The 15,904-nt window shown below is 37.8% G+C and overlaps 8 protein-coding genes and 4 non-coding genes across 12 annotated transcripts; 4 read left to right on the top strand and 8 right to left on the bottom strand.

Annotated features, from left to right (window-relative positions):
* Positions 1-180: 180 nt before the first annotated feature.
* CBG04728 lies at positions 181-1,634 on the bottom strand (the record flags this gene model as incomplete). The annotated part of the gene is made up of 6 exons (XM_045238165.1): positions 181-306; positions 348-626; positions 919-973; positions 1,024-1,386; positions 1,437-1,551; positions 1,592-1,634. 6 exons carry the CDS (start codon positions 1,632-1,634, stop codon positions 181-183), a joined length of 981 nt encoding a protein of 326 aa, XP_045092747.1.
* Positions 1,635-2,259: 625 nt separating this feature from the next.
* On the top strand, positions 2,260-2,960 carry CBG27234 (the record flags this gene model as incomplete). Its single annotated transcript, XM_045238164.1, has 4 exons — positions 2,260-2,426; positions 2,469-2,565; positions 2,674-2,777; positions 2,897-2,960. The coding sequence occupies 4 exons, from the start codon at positions 2,260-2,262 to the stop codon at positions 2,958-2,960; spliced, it is 432 nt and encodes a 143-aa protein (XP_045098343.1).
* Positions 2,961-3,062: 102 nt separating this feature from the next.
* On the bottom strand, positions 3,063-3,913 carry CBG04726 (the record flags this gene model as incomplete). Its single annotated transcript, XM_002637870.1, has 4 exons — positions 3,063-3,107; positions 3,153-3,257; positions 3,307-3,366; positions 3,578-3,913. The coding sequence occupies 4 exons, from the start codon at positions 3,911-3,913 to the stop codon at positions 3,063-3,065; spliced, it is 546 nt and encodes a 181-aa protein (XP_002637916.1).
* Positions 3,914-4,189: 276 nt separating this feature from the next.
* Positions 4,190-5,336, top strand: CBG04725 (the record flags this gene model as incomplete). The annotated part of the gene is made up of 3 exons (XM_045238163.1): positions 4,190-4,307; positions 4,660-4,847; positions 5,160-5,336. The coding sequence occupies 3 exons, from the start codon at positions 4,190-4,192 to the stop codon at positions 5,334-5,336; spliced, it is 483 nt and encodes a 160-aa protein (XP_045092746.1).
* On the bottom strand, positions 4,874-4,946 carry CBG28868. The gene has a single exon. It is a non-coding gene (tRNA).
* Positions 5,054-5,125, top strand: CBG28933. The gene has a single exon. It is a non-coding gene (tRNA).
* Positions 5,337-5,442: 106 nt separating the features above from the next.
* Positions 5,443-7,177, bottom strand: CBG04724 (the record flags this gene model as incomplete). Its single annotated transcript, XM_002637868.1, has 4 exons — positions 5,443-5,586; positions 5,631-5,807; positions 5,909-6,013; positions 7,040-7,177. 4 exons carry the CDS (start codon positions 7,175-7,177, stop codon positions 5,443-5,445), a joined length of 564 nt encoding a protein of 187 aa, XP_002637914.1.
* CBG28741 lies at positions 6,476-6,547 on the bottom strand. The gene has a single exon. It is a non-coding gene (tRNA).
* Positions 7,178-7,659: 482 nt separating the features above from the next.
* CBG04723 lies at positions 7,660-9,139 on the bottom strand (the record flags this gene model as incomplete). Its single annotated transcript, XM_002637867.1, has 4 exons — positions 7,660-7,722; positions 8,518-8,805; positions 8,856-8,948; positions 8,996-9,139. The coding sequence occupies 4 exons, from the start codon at positions 9,137-9,139 to the stop codon at positions 7,660-7,662; spliced, it is 588 nt and encodes a 195-aa protein (XP_002637913.1).
* CBG28288 lies at positions 8,384-8,455 on the bottom strand. The gene has a single exon. It is a non-coding gene (tRNA).
* A 439-nt stretch (positions 9,140-9,578) lies between the features above and the next one.
* Positions 9,579-10,848, bottom strand: CBG04722 (the record flags this gene model as incomplete). Its single annotated transcript, XM_045238162.1, has 5 exons — positions 9,579-9,614; positions 9,663-9,801; positions 9,846-10,190; positions 10,239-10,517; positions 10,562-10,848. The coding sequence occupies 5 exons, from the start codon at positions 10,846-10,848 to the stop codon at positions 9,579-9,581; spliced, it is 1,086 nt and encodes a 361-aa protein (XP_045092745.1).
* A 2,029-nt stretch (positions 10,849-12,877) lies between these two features.
* Positions 12,878-15,387, top strand: CBG27233 (the record flags this gene model as incomplete). The annotated part of the gene is made up of 5 exons (XM_045238161.1): positions 12,878-12,978; positions 13,028-13,255; positions 14,031-14,550; positions 14,641-14,924; positions 15,225-15,387. The coding sequence occupies 5 exons, from the start codon at positions 12,878-12,880 to the stop codon at positions 15,385-15,387; spliced, it is 1,296 nt and encodes a 431-aa protein (XP_045098342.1).
* Positions 15,388-15,904: the final 517 nt, after the last annotated feature.

Below are 15,904 nucleotides of genomic sequence, written 5' to 3'. Positions count from 1 at the left end.
CGAACTAGTGATTTCAACAGTTTTTAATAGGAGGGGGGTTATGAATGCGTCGGTTTTTCATTCGTTTATTCGGACAAATCTGTTTTTACGACTGTGTACAAAGATCATAAGAGGGAAGGGTACGTGTAGTTTTCAAAAAAAAGTTACTTTGAAAATCGTAGTTAGAACTGAACTTTCGAATCAGATTTTTCTGTCTGAAGAATCGCTCTGCTTCGTATAGTCTGCTGGCTCTTGAATCGTCAGCAACGGGAATGGGATGTTTGTGAGAATCACAACCACAGTGACAATGACGAAGAGTCTAGTCCACTAAAACATAACTATTCGCCTAGAATCCCCACCTTTCTCACCTGTTCTGAAGTGTTATCAGGACACATGAATCCTACACAAAGAGGTAGAATGAACTGCACACAATAAGACATGAATGAAGTCGCACCGACGGCAAAATGACAGTGCTGTTGGCATCTCAATGTGAGACATTTTACAGTTGCAATGATAATCAAACCAGATGTTATCCCAGCGAATCCAAATGCACAAAATGCGACAATGCGATTCGTCGTCCAAATCATGATGGCATAACCAATGATTAGACCAAGGACGGAGGTGAACAACCACAAGGTGTAAATTGTCTGAAAAGAATATAACTAAATTTTTAGATTTTTATTGTGCTAACCTTATCGTTAAGGAACGTTATACGATCCGAAACTTTTCCTACCACCAATTTGTAAATTGCACAAAGAGCATATGGTAAAGCCCTAAATACCCTGTCGATCTGACATCAAAGTTCAAAACTTCTCGAAGATATGTTGGTACGTAGAGAAGAAGAATCAGGAATGCTCGATTGGCACCAATAAAACTGATTCATGCAGCTAACACGCAACGGTCTGTACAGATTTTCCGAAAAGGTACAGCTTCACGAACCGGTTGCTCCTGTTTTCCTTCTCCAATTGTACCCAACTCTTTCTCGGAAACGTTTCTGAATTCAAACCGGTTCAACTTCTTGGGTTTGAGTTTCCAACGGTTTACCTGTGCATCGATGGAGCATCGGTGTAGAAAATATAAAAAATGGAATAGAAGATTCCGGTCAATCCTCCAAAAAGGTAGTAAATCGATCTCCACCCAAATGAGGAGTCGCATAAGACTCCTGAAACCGGCATGAAAATCGCATTGGCGAATTGCCAAGCAGACGAGAGAATCGCCAGATAAGTACTGTGGTCGGATTTTGGAGACCATGAACTAGGAATAAGACCAAGTACAGTAAGAATTACACTAACACCGAGACCCTGAAGAAATCTGCACCAAACTACGAGGTAGAAACTCAAAGATACAGCGATAGGGGTGAAAAAAGTTCCAAGCGTAGAGCAAAGTCCGAAAAGAGATAATGTTCGTCTGGAAAAAAGTATTTAGTACGGTGAAAATTTAAAATCAGGTTCACCCACCTAACACGCAAATGGTTTAGCAAAGGGACTGATGGTATAAGCTCCACTAGAGCACCAACTGCAGTTGCCGAAAATATAATTGACTTTTCAGTCGAGCTTTCAATCCAATGAATTTCTGAAATCTTGATTAATTGTTTCCTTATCTTTTTCAATACCTGTCACATTATCCACCCTATTTCCTTCTTTCAAATCGTCCATACAAATTACAGTAAATGTGAAAATTTGTGAGTTAATTTGAGATAAAGTCAAACAAATTAAGCTGAAATTTGAACGGAATATATATCAAAACACGCTGTTATCGTAAACCTGTAGTAGGAGGCCCTCTCTAATAGAAGGGCCCTCCAAAAGGGTCTAGGAAAAATGAAAGAGCCCTCCGGAGGTATCTTGGAACAAGGGCCGGCTTTGCTAATACAGGTTTTACGGTATTCTTGACTTACGACAAAATTAAAATCAATACTCTTGTCTGGTTCCAGAAAACGAAACCTAATACATCTCGTTGCGGTGTTCTGGACTCGATGATCTTCGCCATATTGGTGATTTTATAAACATATGTTTTCGTTCCCTTTCGTACTAGAAAATTGGGAGAAATTAGCATACGACGGTTCTATGAACTATGTCAGTCACCTGAAAATCAGTTCCAATTTTCATATTTTTTTTAGTGATCTGTAGTGTTCCACCTGGTTTGGCTTAAAATTTTGTTGATTCCTATCATACAAAAAGCTATTCCGGTACCCTAACACGAATCCCACTGACCAACTGAACTGTACACATGTCAAAATCGATCGGTTTCTGAAATTCTCGCTCAGTTCTCGCTTCTCTGAGAATGAAGGTGTTTCTCTTCTTGATCTTTGTCATTCCGACGTCTTCCTTCATCTGGGGATCTACTACTACAACTCTTCATTTCGACACAACTATTGTATGTCGTGACCGTGTCACTAATGCTCCTGTCAAGAATTGGTGTTATACTATGAAAATATTCGATTCTGGAGCGTAAGTGGCTTTGGGGAAACTGAAAAATCTATTATCGTTTAGAAGTGCCGAAATCTTCGAGGGTTCATTCAAAGAACGTTGCTTGGATGATTTCTACACTCACCATGAGTTTGAAAGGAACCACACATATTATTTGGCTGTAAGTCGCTTACGTAAAACCTGTATTAGAAAGGCCCTTTAATAAAAGGGTCCCTCTCAAATAAAGGCCCTCCGAGAAAGCTGGAACCCAAAACATTAGCTCTTTTAGTTCACGAACTACGTACTCGAATCGGAAATTGAGCACAATTGCACGACTGACGGACGTCGATTGATAAGAAAGAGGAAGTATTCCAAGGTTCCAGGAATTGAAAAGTAGGTTCAAGTTCCTATGGGACTAGACTAATATTGGTCATTCGCTAACAGTAAATTTAATGTGGAAAAATGAAACAAATATTTCGCTATAAAAACTGGATATTAAAAAAAATTTTCAGACGCTTCGACTTGCCTCTGAGTATCGATTTATTTGAAGATGGAACAGAGGTTATAACCCATTAACTAATAACTGAGCTAATAAAAACTTAAACATTTGAACATTTATTTTCATTTTTATTTGATTGTTCGAGTCTTTGACCAGAAGACTTTGGGACAAAAATCTTATTAGTAAACCGGGCACCCAACAAACTTCGATACGTAGCCTTGGTTCTGAAATTTATATTCGTTCGAATTTTCTTCGAATTACCAATTTACCTCACGGAAACTTTTCAGAGTAGAATCTCCACACAAATTGCCAAAATCTTTCTCGATGCACGATTTCTTGGCTTTGTATTGAGCACACTTTTGTTCAGTGGACATCTGAAAATAAAAAAAATTATTTAAATTGGTACTGATGAAAGGAACTAACCCTAGACTTGTCACTGAAGTACCATTGACTGCATTCGGTTTTGTCTTTGCTGGCTTTGAGCTGAAAGCAAATTGGTACCGTAAACACTCTAATAGCAGGCCACCCATTTTTACCTCAATTATCTCTGTTCCCATGATAGATAACAAGAATATGTCCACTGATAAAATCTTCCTTAAAGTAACATCAGTATTTTATTAGTTGTCAATAGTTGGATATATCTAATAGGAAGCGAGATAATCGAGCTCAAAGCGTACGGTATGTTACAACTCACTTTAGCTGCACACTGAGCGTATGGTCCCTTCATGAAATCAATGGTCTCACACATTCCCGAAAATTTGCTCATCCTATTTTTTATCGCATCACATTTGGCTGGCTTCACACACGCCATTGCTTCCTTACAGTATCCTGACATCTTCTGGAGAGTTTCGACAGATGGGAAACCAGCATTCAACGGATTCTTTTTCATTTCTTCGGTAAGTTGGTTGACTTTCGGACGGCATGTAACAGTAAGTTGGAGGTCTTCTGTAGAGCATCCGTAAATCGAATCGTCGGAAAATGCTAGAGGAAATAGGTTCATAAATATGAGAATGAAATATCGGCTTTTCATTTTTTTCTTTTTGGTGAGTTAACGAAAACGGTGAAAGATGGGGAAATGAGTTTTTGAGGAAATGAAATGGCAAAGAGCTCTCTTCTCTTCTCTTTTTTCAGGTACACCACTGTTCCCCATTTTCTCTCTTCACCAGCACATTTTTCATATATTTTTCTTCGAAAACAATAATAGAAAAAAGTTCCCGACAGCTGTTACCTCTTGCCTTTGTCATGCGAATGACCCACAACAACACCACACCCCCACCTTCAAAACTCAAAACTTCAAAAACGCAAAATGAAAGTTATATGGTTTTATATTCTCATACTTTTGTATTCTGGTGCTCATGGAGCACCAACCGCTGAGCAATGCTCTATGGCTGACAATATGATTTCATCGCATTTGAGCCAGGTGGGTACTGTAAAAATTTATACCGTAAAATCTACAGTATAAGGGCCCCCACACTGTCAAGTTTCAGAGGAACTATCTCAACTCCTGTGCAAGATAGCAAAAAGTTGTCAACTGGTGGAATGTTTGTGATATTATGATAAACAATTTATCAGTTGACAACTTTTTGATATCTTTCACGGGAACCGAGAAAAATTGACTCAAAGTTAAAAGTTAGGGGCTCTACTATTACAGGGGTTATGGTATCTGAAAAGGAATCAACTTTCAGTTTTCCGAGGCTATCCAAACTGTGCTCGACGAGAAAAACTCGTTTGAACTGCTCCGTGGTGAAGACGAGGACAGTTTCATTTATGTTCAAGGATGTGAAACTATTGAGAAGGATCTGAGTGCCATTTCTTGCAAAAGACTTCGCCTCAAACATCTTCCCATTGTCAAACAGTGCTATGAAGTTGAACTAACTGGAACCCCGCTCTCCTACTGTATCAAAAGAAAAACTGATGTGAACAAAGTGACCAATAGATGTGTGAAAACATATTTAAAACCGAAGGTGAGTTCTGCCAAAAAAAATAAGACTGATCTCGGGCGGGCTCGAACCACCGACCTTCTGTGTGTTAGACAGATGTGATAACCACTACACCACGAGACCGCTGGTAACACTAGAGTGTCTTGGCATACTTGAAGTGCACGAGACGCGTAGTCGCCTCCAGTGTACTAGACGACCTTTATAAACGCAGCTAGTGTGTTACAATTTCGGCCTGCTTAGTATAGTGGTTAGTACTCCACGTTGTGGCCGTGGCGACGCTGGTTCGATTCCAGCAGCAGGCATTTGTTTTTGTTTTTTAATAATACATTTTTTCAGGACACTTATCAACTAAAACGACTCTTTGACTCTAACATGAAATGTCTGGTAGATGGATTTGATCAATTGTGTGGGGAAGAAGCTGGAAAAGTGATTCAAGCGAATCTGAAGAAGATAAAGTATCTGAAAGGGATCGATGAAGTTTTCGACGAGGACACTATGGAAATTCATTCTTAATACACACATTTAGTTAATAAAACTTTTGAACATTGCAAATTTGTTTTTTTTTTTTGAAAAATAAATCTTACATAAAAAACCTAATCCAGTATTTAGTAAAACTCAATCAAACACAATTCATCAGTGCAGATCTCATATGCCAGTATGGTTTGTATTGTTTCCAGTAGCTTCTTCCACACGCGTCTCGGATGGTCCATTTCAAGCAAGCACGGTTGGAGGTCCATTCCGAACAACGGGTTTCTTCGGTTTCCTGAAACTCCTGAGATTTATGATTCCTGGTTTCTTGGTTTTTACCAAATCCCCAGCAAAGAAGTTCAGAACACATGGAGAGCTCTCTTTTCGAGCTATAAGTTTCTGGGAGCACGCGTAGAAGGCTCCAGTCAAGTACTTCATGTATCCACATTTTTTCGTGAGCAAATCCACGTCTTCTTGAGTGATTGACGAACATCCAACATAGGTTTTTAGGCAGGTCTGCAAAAAGAAAGACAAATGACACAAACCAAAGGTTCTCCTTGGGTTTTCCGGTCACATTTTCTTTCGTCCCCTTATCAAAAAACAATCAATCATCTCACCAACGAAGTCTTGCAATTTTGATTGATACCAATGTGATCGCTCGCCGTGAATGACTCGTGTTGACCTTGAATGGACTCGAATGTGGCCGAAAGGACGGTTAAACCCTGCAAAATAATGGTCTTAAAGCTCAGATTTAAACTTGAAAAAAAAATCATTTTTATAAATACTGTATCAGAATTACATCTACCGTAAACACTCTGATAGAAGGCGACACCCTTTGAAGCAATTTATCTCGGTTCCTGTGAAAAATATCAAAAAGTGATCAACTGATGAACTATTGCTGATGTTATGATGAACACTTTGTCAGTTGAGCAATTTTTCATATCTCTTATAGGAAATGAGATATATGGGTTCAAAGGTGAGGTTTGGGGGCTGTTCCATTAAAGTTTTTACTGAAATAGAGGTCAAAGTGACGGTAACACTCAGCATAGAAAAAATACGATATTTTATTGGTGACTCAAATTTCTACACTAGTGGAAGTTCAAATACTTTTTTAAAATTCGAATTTTCCATTACAATGGCTTCTAACCCATCATATCATTCTGGAAAAAAGAGCAAAAAGAATTCTCCCCGGCCGGGAATTGAACCCGGGTCTCGCATGTGACAGACGCGGATACTCACCACTATACTACCGAGGACACGCTTCTACACACTTCATATTTCCCTAGACAACTCTTCTCTTATCGAACCTTCTGAAGTAGAGACAAGAAAAACTTAAGATAAGTTTTAGAATTTTTACGAGCGTTTTAGGAGGCAAGTAATAAAAAAGAGCGATATTTTCAACATTTTGCCCGTTTGCAAGTGTGATATTTTGTAGTCAAAAACCTAGTTTACCGTAAAACCTGTAATAGAAGGGCCCTCTAACTTTCAACTTGAACCCTATATATCTCGATTCCTGTGAAAGATATCAAAAAGTGGTCAACTAATAAAATGTTGCTGATATTATGGTTAACGATTTATCAGTTGACCACTTTTTAATATCTCATTCAGGAATCGAGATAACTGAGCTCAAAGTTGACGGTTTGGGGGCCTTTCTATTACAGGTTTTACGGGTCTCTTTTTTCTGGAAATTTTAGATTTTATGTCTAAAAATAATTCTCTACATTTTTTTTTCAAAATTTCGAACTCACATTTTTACAACTCTGCGCTGCTCGTTCCTCTTCTGGATTACACGTTCTCTCTGCTGGAATCACACCTTCCGATTCTTCCAGAAACCCGAAAACTGGAACGGACAATAGAAGGAGGTAGAATAGTGGTACCCGAAGCATTGGATCTGAAAAAAATTCAGGAATCTAGAAATCTAAAAAGAAGCTTCCAGGAGAAACTCTCTCGGGGAGACAAATGATAAAAAGGCTCCACCGAGAGCTGTTTATCATCAACAAGATAAAGATATCAGAAGAGACAAATCTCTATCCGATGAGTGAGAAAAATCGAAAAATGAGATCGAGATTCGCCTCAATGAAAAACCGCCACACAAATATTTTGGTTTTCCTCTTCTTCTTCTTCTCCAACTAATGATCTGACTTCTGTCCGTTTGAATCTCTTACACACTCTTCCACAAGAACACTATCTCATGTCGTTGTTCGAATGGCCGCGTTAAAAATTTTATTGGTACCTTTGGACAAATGAGAAATTAGAGGAATGGAGGGGTCAGTCAACCGAATGGAATTGTTTTTCTAATTTTTAAACTTTTTATTGCAGGGTTTCGAAATCCGAGGAAAATTTAGGGGAACAATACAAAGTTGAAGGATCAGTTCCATTTGGTTCCGATGGCTTTTTCGCATTCATTCTCTTTGAAGGAGTCTTGGGCGAACTGAAAAATTGAATTATTCGTAAATCATGAAAAAATCAGTCAACATAAAAAATAGTTTTTAAAATAAAAAATTAGAAATATGCTTTTCGAACTCTTTTTTTTCTGAATTTCTGAATTTCTGAATTTCTGAATTTCTGAATTTCTGAATTTCTGAATTTCTGAATTTCTGAATTTCTGAATTTCTGAATTTCGGAATTTCTGAATTTCTGAATTTCTGAATTTCTGAATTTCTGAATTTCTGAATTTCTGAATTTTTGAATTTTTGAATTTCGGAATTTCTGAATTTCTGAATTTCTGAATTTCTGAATTTCTGAATTTCTGAATTTCTGAATTTCTGAATTTCTGAATTTCTGAATTTCTGAATTTCTGAATTTCTGAATTTCTGAATTTCTGAATTTCTGAATTTCTGAATTTCTGAATTTCTGAATTTCTGAATTTCTGAATTTCTGAATTTCTGAATTTCTGAATTTCTGAATTTCTGAATTTCTGAATTTCTGAATTTCTGAATTTCTGAATTTCTGAATTTCTGAAAGGGACACTAACATTTAAAATAGAAAAAAAATACAATTTTACAGCTGATTAAAATTTCTACAACTCTAATTTTTCCAGACAATAGCTTCTAATCCATCATATCTTTCTGAAAAATAAAACAAAAAGGTTTCTCCCCGGCCGGGAATTGAACCCGGGTCTCGCATGTGACAGACGCGGATACTCACCACTATACTACCGAGGACACATTTGTACACACTTCCTATTTCCCTAGACAACTCTTCTCTTTTCTATTTTATCTCTCACCTTCTCCCATCCCGCCAACTTGTCATCTCCACACTCCTTCTTGATGTGTGCCTTGATACAATCTTTGGACCCCTTCAAGAATGTACACGTGTCTTTTGTAGTCTTCTTGGTCTCGGATTTGAAGTCTTCTAAACATTTAGCAGCATCCTTATCACCTCCTTTCTTTAAAGCCTGAAGCTTCTTGCTACACTCTTTGAATTCGTCCTGGAAAAGAGCCCGTCCACAGAGATCCAAAGTTTCCTTGTGGTCCTCTTCGAGCGGTTTGCATTTCAGCTCTTTGACGCAGTCCTGGAAAACAATTGAGGCTTTTTAAGGAGATTCGAAATTACAGTACTTACGACAGTCTCCTTGCACGAAGTCTTTATCTTGGAGAGATCCTTATCCTTGCTCTTGGCGAAAGCCTTCAGCTCCTTGTCGACTTCATCACTTTTCTGAAATGTCTTCTTCATCACTACCGTAACCGCAAAAGTGAACCAACCTTGACACATTTCGTAGTCTTTAGCGATGTGATAACTCCACAAGACTTCAAGTACCTGGCCACCTTCGAATCGGTATCCTTATCGGAACTGGCGGCAAAGGAAGAACAAACCAAGACGACTGATAAAATGATAAAGGACTTCATTATTGCGTTCTTCTCCGTATTCTGTGTTTTCTTTTATACCAAAACGAATTCGAGGTCAAATAAAAAAATGGATATGGAAAAAGAGGTGTGTTTATGTTTTTGTTAATGATGACGTTCCGAGATCAAGGAAGCATATCTTTTTTACTGATTTTCGGTTCATCAGATAAACAAGGAAATCAGTCTTGGAATGGCATGATAAGTGATAAAATTTGAACGCTCACAGCTGATTAAAAATAAACAGAAGACTTGAATGTAGAAAAAATTATGATAAAACATCTAACAGAGCTGTAAGCTTTGAGCCATTATCAAAGATACAAAAAGTAATCAACTGATAAATTGTTTATCATAACATCAGAAGATTTTCATCAATTGACCCAATCTTCGTATCTTGCATAGGCGTTGGGATAATTCAGCCAATTACAGTAGTCAAAAAATGTTTTCAAGGCTGTACACTGAATGCTTGAACAACAGCTACCTGAAAAATAAATCAACGAAATTCAAACAAACAAAATTTCAAACCTACTCGTTTCTTATAACAATATAGCATCCGTTTTACCGTATTCCTATAATGAACCGACAACGAGAAACAAATGAAACAATGAATAGTTGCATTGCATGTGTTTATCAAATTGAAAAGCAACTGCATTTTGCTCAGAACTAGTCTGAAAATCATCGATTTATATTTTAAACTCCAGACTTTGCTTACAGAAATCCTGGCGTCTCTGCTAGGACAAACTGTAGAATCATAATCAGTCCAAGAGGAAATTCGGCCACCAAGTAACTAACAGTCATACAAATTACAATTTTCGTTGTTCTATTTTTAGATGCACTTTCCTTCTTACTCCTCATCATTTTTCTAGATCCCTGAGCATGTTTCAATTCCTTGACTAGTAGAAATCCAAGCAAAATGAGTATGAAACAAGGAACAAATTTTGCGAGTATACCATCAATCAAAAAGCTCAGCTTGAGTAGGAGTTCATGGTAATCATAAAAAATCGCTCGTTGCAGATATCCATATTCTGGTCTTGTGAAATTTTCGGAGAACTCACAACTGAAAAAATACCTTCTTCAGGTTCAATACTCATTCCTTTTTGCTTACCTTGGTGGAGGATGCCACGTTTCAAACTGGATTAATTTAAAGCGGAAGCGATAAGCAGCTGCGAATAAAATACTGATAAAAGACATAATAAAAACTATGATCCATCCGAATCGAAGTTTTCCAAGATTAGTGGGCCTTAGTTTCCTAGCATTTTTTAGAACAGCGAATCTGACAAACGCCAAAGAGACACCAAGCCAGGAAGAGGTTCTTCTTGATGAGTCAGATATGGCATAACTTAGTAGTTCCAGATGCACTCGTATTAAAGATGGCGGTGGGTCACTGACAAAAACTAGTATTTGAACTTTCTGAAAACCTAAACTAACCATCCTCCTATCCTTGGCCTATTAACAAATGGTGACAGTATAGATAGCATTAGCATCAAATCATGAATAACAATTCCAATCAAAATCACATTCGTCGATGACATCATCATTGCTTTTTGTGAAATGACTATCAGGTGAAGGATATTAGTGATAGCTCCGATACCAGCAACATAAAATTCTGCTTTAGGAAACTTGGTGAACAAATTATCAACTATGTCGTTAAAATTCAAAAATAACTGGCTGGTTTCATCGGTGAAGTTTGGGAACAAGTTAGTGTGATTGCTCATGGTTCAGATGAAAATGGTTGTGAAAGAAAAAAAATCTGTGTATTGTGTCATTAAGTTGTTTTCGTGCCAAAAGCGGTTGCAGCCGGAAATTAAATAAAATATCAATGTAATTATGGAGCTGGAACGTAATGGGAAGCACATCCAATGGAGGAGACAGGAAGTTTTTGGATGTTTTTTATTAAAGCTACGGTATTCGCCGCCAACTTAAAAATTCTAGCTTTTTATGTTCCCCATTGCTATGCCAAACTTTCCATTACCTCAGTTTTTCAGTGCATAATTTTTTTTCGTTACGCAAATGTCCCAAGGGAGTCTTTATGTAACATCGTAGTACTCTTTTCACTCCTATGTGTAGACACATAACTTGTTTTCTCTATTCCCTTATTTTCTACGGACCGGTGTCTCTTGTTTCCAAGGTCTTCATCTTTTCATTCTACATTTCCTGCCCTCGGTTTTGTTCACTTAAATGAAAGTTCATAAATGTAAATTGATATTTTGAAAATATTGAAATGTGAGAGAACCGATAACATCCATAAAACTACAAAACTAGTGAGGGCCTATAACTGAAAAGAAATATGTCTGAATTCGAGTTTTCGATTCTCACCAATGAATGAATCCATGCCCAGATATTGCAACGTTATTCTTAAAGCATCAGAAAATAGATGCCTATTAAGCTTGTCTTAAAATATCTTTATTTTTCTGAAAATTTGGGTACAAATCCATGATAAAGTTTCATCACCTTGTTCAGGTGTTAATTAATAATTCAAAAGACAACATCATTTCGATATAAATTTTTTTTTCTAGCACGAATCTCGTACATAGCGATTTTTGGTTTTGATTATTATCCACAGTTAGTAGGAATCCTGAAAGTTTTGTTAGTAAGAATACTATTAAATTCATTAAATCACCTTTCCAGTTAGTAGAATCTTGTAGTTTTCCCGAAAATTAGACGAAAACGCAGTGACTCTAAATTCATGAAATCACCTTTGTTTTTATTGAAAACACAAAACTATTCAATAAATCAGGTCCAACAGAACCTAGAAAACCAGAAATCGCGTCCTTCTTGTCACCCATAAATCTCACGAAAGGCCAAAAAACTTGAATTGAAGAATGAGTTCGAAAACAGCAAATCGAAAACCTGTCGTTTTGTTTTGTGCCAAAAAACTATTTGTTCAAAGCAACTAGTCTGACTGGAGCACCTTCGGCGCGTTTTTCTCGTTCCGCTCCTCAATTTTCGATTTCTCTTTCTCAAAGGGTCCCTAGATTTCATTTTCAAGCGTTTTAAAAACCGTTAGAACGGGCAGAATAACAAAGAGGAGAGCTTCATTTATTAATTTCAAGAATGAGGATAGTAAAACTTAAATAAGACTGTAGATGCCAAGAAAAGCCTCCATCCCTTACCTCTACCGTATTCCTAACCTCTACGCAAAGACGTCATGCCTACTACGTCACCCGTTGAAACAAAATTGGCGACCCTCGACCCAAACGAAATTGTTTGTGTCTCCTTTCCGTCTCGTCCGTTTCCGACCACAATTGGTACCAAAAGTGCGAGATTGAGAGTGCTCCCTTTTACCCCCTTTTAAAAAGAAACCCACTCTATTTTCTTCTTCTTCCCCTACTAATACATAATACTTCTTCACACCCAATTCTCCAAGAGATTCCGAGCCTTGATTTGTTTTGCCTCCTCAATCTCGTGTTGTTTTCCAGAGTTAACTCAATTGAGAGTATACATTTTTCTGGCGGGTGGGCTATTTCAGAATAACACTGTGCTGGCATGCATGTGCTCTTCTTCTCTTCTCTCAACTGAGTCCCATTGCTCATCTCTTACTTCTTTTTTTCTCTCCCCCATACCCTCCTCACACTCTCGTCCCGCGTTTATTCCCTTCAGTCCTCTTCGTTTTTTTTTCGCCATTTTCCCATTTTTTTTTCATCTTCTTCTTTTACTTCTACTTCTACTTTCCTTTTTTTACACTTTTCGTTGTGCTCCGAAGTGTTTAGATCCAATTCAACGATAAACGTTTCAGAACTAGAGATGCAAAGTTGTCAACCTCCGAAAATCATCGACACTCGACCCTTTCGACTTTTGGATCTTCCTAAAGGACCACTTACCCGAATCCTGCTTGGCTTCGATTTGTGAGTTCCTAACGAAGACGTGAGAACAAAAAATATTTTCGTCTTTCAGCTTCGAACTTGCTTTGGCAAACCGGAAAACTCGGCGAGTGTTGAAAACGTTGGATTTGGAAATTGATGGGTTTGTTATTCATCATTTGGAAGGAAGACACGGATTCAACTTGAGCTTCGGAGGAGGCAGAAATTCTGTATCATGGTATTTTTTGGATGTTCCGGAAGCCAAAGATCCAAAAGACTTCAAGACTTGCTTCTCGGTGGCAGGGGTCGACTTCCCAACAAAGTGAGATACAGTAATCTGTCTTCTGGGGTGTTTGTACAGGGCAATTAACCGGACTGATAGAAACGCGTATATCTTTAGACATAAGTCTCTTGGAAAAACGAAAATTAGTATTATAGAAATATAATTTTTCGTTGAATTCAAAACTACTGAAATTTGCAAAGCGATGCTGCACATTTCTGTCCAAATTTCAGGTTTATAGCTTTCTTAGAAGCCGAGATGCAGCTATTTCGGAGGCTAGAGGCGCCAGACGACGAGACACACTGCGTCTCTAACCTCACCAACTTTGAATGGCTATATCTCGTTTTCTAGATGAGCTAGGAAGTTGAAACTTGGACAGAAATGTGTAGAATTTCATGGGGAACAAACTAGTTATAAATTTCAAGGGTAGACTATTTTTATGATTCTCCGAAGACGTAATGTGACATTTGACCTTTTCCATTTCCTCTGAACAATAGGTGGAATGAACTATGGTAATTCTCAGAACTTTTGTTTTTTCTCAAAACTTGGTGATGTCACCGTCTGCAAATTTCGGGACGGACATCACCATAGCATTTATGTCTAGTGGCTTTAATTTCTTTTTTTTTCGGAGACCCGAGTCGCTATGTTTTATTCATCAAAGTTCTCGTAACTTGAGCTTCTTGTGCCCCTGCGCGCGCGAGGTCCCCCGAGAGTTGTGAACGCTTGTGACTGAGAGCATACTTTATGAGCGACGACTATAGTTGGGCTAATTATTTTGGGATGAGTCAGGAGATTGTTTTCAAAAAAAGAGTTCCAGGATCCGTACCCAACCAGACGCTAACGGCCTATGCAATGGATTCGAAAACATTTCGCTTTACAATTCGAGCAAACTCAAATCCGGATACCGTCCATTCCGAGAGACGTTCAATGTGGCAGACATCACTAAAAGATCCAAAGGTCAGCAGTACTATAATGTAAGGTACACTCCAATTTCAATGAGTGGTGGACCCCTTCCAAAGTGTTGGACTCCAAATGTGACCACTGATTATCAAAATTCGCTGGATTGCTTCGTAAAATTTGTGCAGGAAGTTTTCAAATGTGGAATCACGGGGTACCATATGGATATTCGAAGTGTTCCAAACTTTGGAAAGTTCTTCACTAAAAATGTAATTCGGACGCCATGCAAGACTTTTGAGTTGAGTGGAGTTCGACCGCAAGCTGATTCCCCATTGACAATGGAAGCATATGATATTGATTGGCTGCTCACGAACACTCCGTTGAACACAAAGCTGACTATCAATTTTGAGAGAATCGCTGGCATTTTCAAGCTGGAAGTGGTAAGTTGTCAAATGGAAGGGAGGGGAGAAGAAAAGATGCTTGATTTATGGCAACCCATTTGTCTTCCGTCAAAAACTCCCATTTTTCAGCCACTCACTCAAAAAGCCATAACCTTCAACTGCGTTATGAAATGGTTCACTTATGAAAACCTCATTGAATCCAAATGCAATCAACTTGAAATTGAAACCGGATGTCTTTTAGAGGCCAATGATTATCGAGAGTTCATAGAACATTGGCTCAAAGGAGGTAACAAAGGGTTTAGATATTTGGATATTCGGATCGGAATTCGACATACCGAGAATATGAAGAAAGTTCTTTTTGGAGCATTTAAAGTGGAAGAATGTGACAAAAGAAGACGAACTGAGGATTATGAGTTAGTTTACTTTTGGCTCAGGATCCAAGGGTACATCGAGGGTCCATAAAGTTGTTGGGGTACATTGGTTCAGATGGTCCATGGGATCTTGGTGTGTAGAGTGATTCATCCTAAGCCTATAATTTTGAACATCAAAACAAAATAGTCTTAAAAAAACTTTTTTTTCGTTATCCCACTTGTACTACGAAATTCCTTGGAACCAATGTAACCTAAGAAACAGATGTGCCCTTTTTCAATGTACCCTTGGATACTGGACCTTCTTCCTTTAAAAATCAAAAGTTTCAGCAATATCATTTTCAGATACACCCCTCTGCACCTCATGCCAGATTGGCATGACCAAACAGCATTCGTGAATTCTCGTGATCTCCGAAGAAGTGACGGAACAATGTCGTCTATCGTAGTTCATGGAGAGTGCCTCATTTTTGTAGTTTGGCAGAAGAAAACTGTCAATAAGAAGGGATAAAATAAAGATCAAATACTTTTGTATTTATATTTTTGTTTTTTTTAGGATCTAGAACATGTAAAAAATAGAGAAAATATATAGAATGACACTTTCATTAATAAAGAATCATATTTGGAAGAAGGAAAATGTTGTTATGTGTTTTTTTTTGCAGGAGGAACCTTGGAAGGGGGCAGACATGTGAGTGAGGCCTTGCAAGGAACTAGGCAAAGATATTTTTAAAACATTTGGAGTCGAAATGCAGAAAATTTTAGAGACGTTTCTGTTTATATATTTTTGATGTTCTTGAATTTTTTGAACTCCGGACTTTCAGGTTCTGTAGATGTCAAAGTACATATTGGTGATATTATGATAAATAGTTTATCAGTTGACAGATTTTAATATCTTTGACAGGAATCGAGATATATGGGCTCAAAGTTGACGGTTTGAGTGGGCTTATATTAGAGGGTATACGGTGATCTTTGAAAAAGTGAAAATTCAAAGAAACCAGCTTTCTGACACATTTCATATTCAAACTAAA

This window comes from Caenorhabditis briggsae, assembly GCF_000004555.2.
Source record: "Caenorhabditis briggsae complete genome, chrV, whole genome shotgun sequence".
NCBI classification, from domain to species: domain Eukaryota; kingdom Metazoa; phylum Nematoda; class Chromadorea; order Rhabditida; family Rhabditidae; genus Caenorhabditis; species Caenorhabditis briggsae.
Note: the sequence above shows the minus strand (reverse complement) of the source record. Positions and strands in the feature narration are given on the sequence as shown.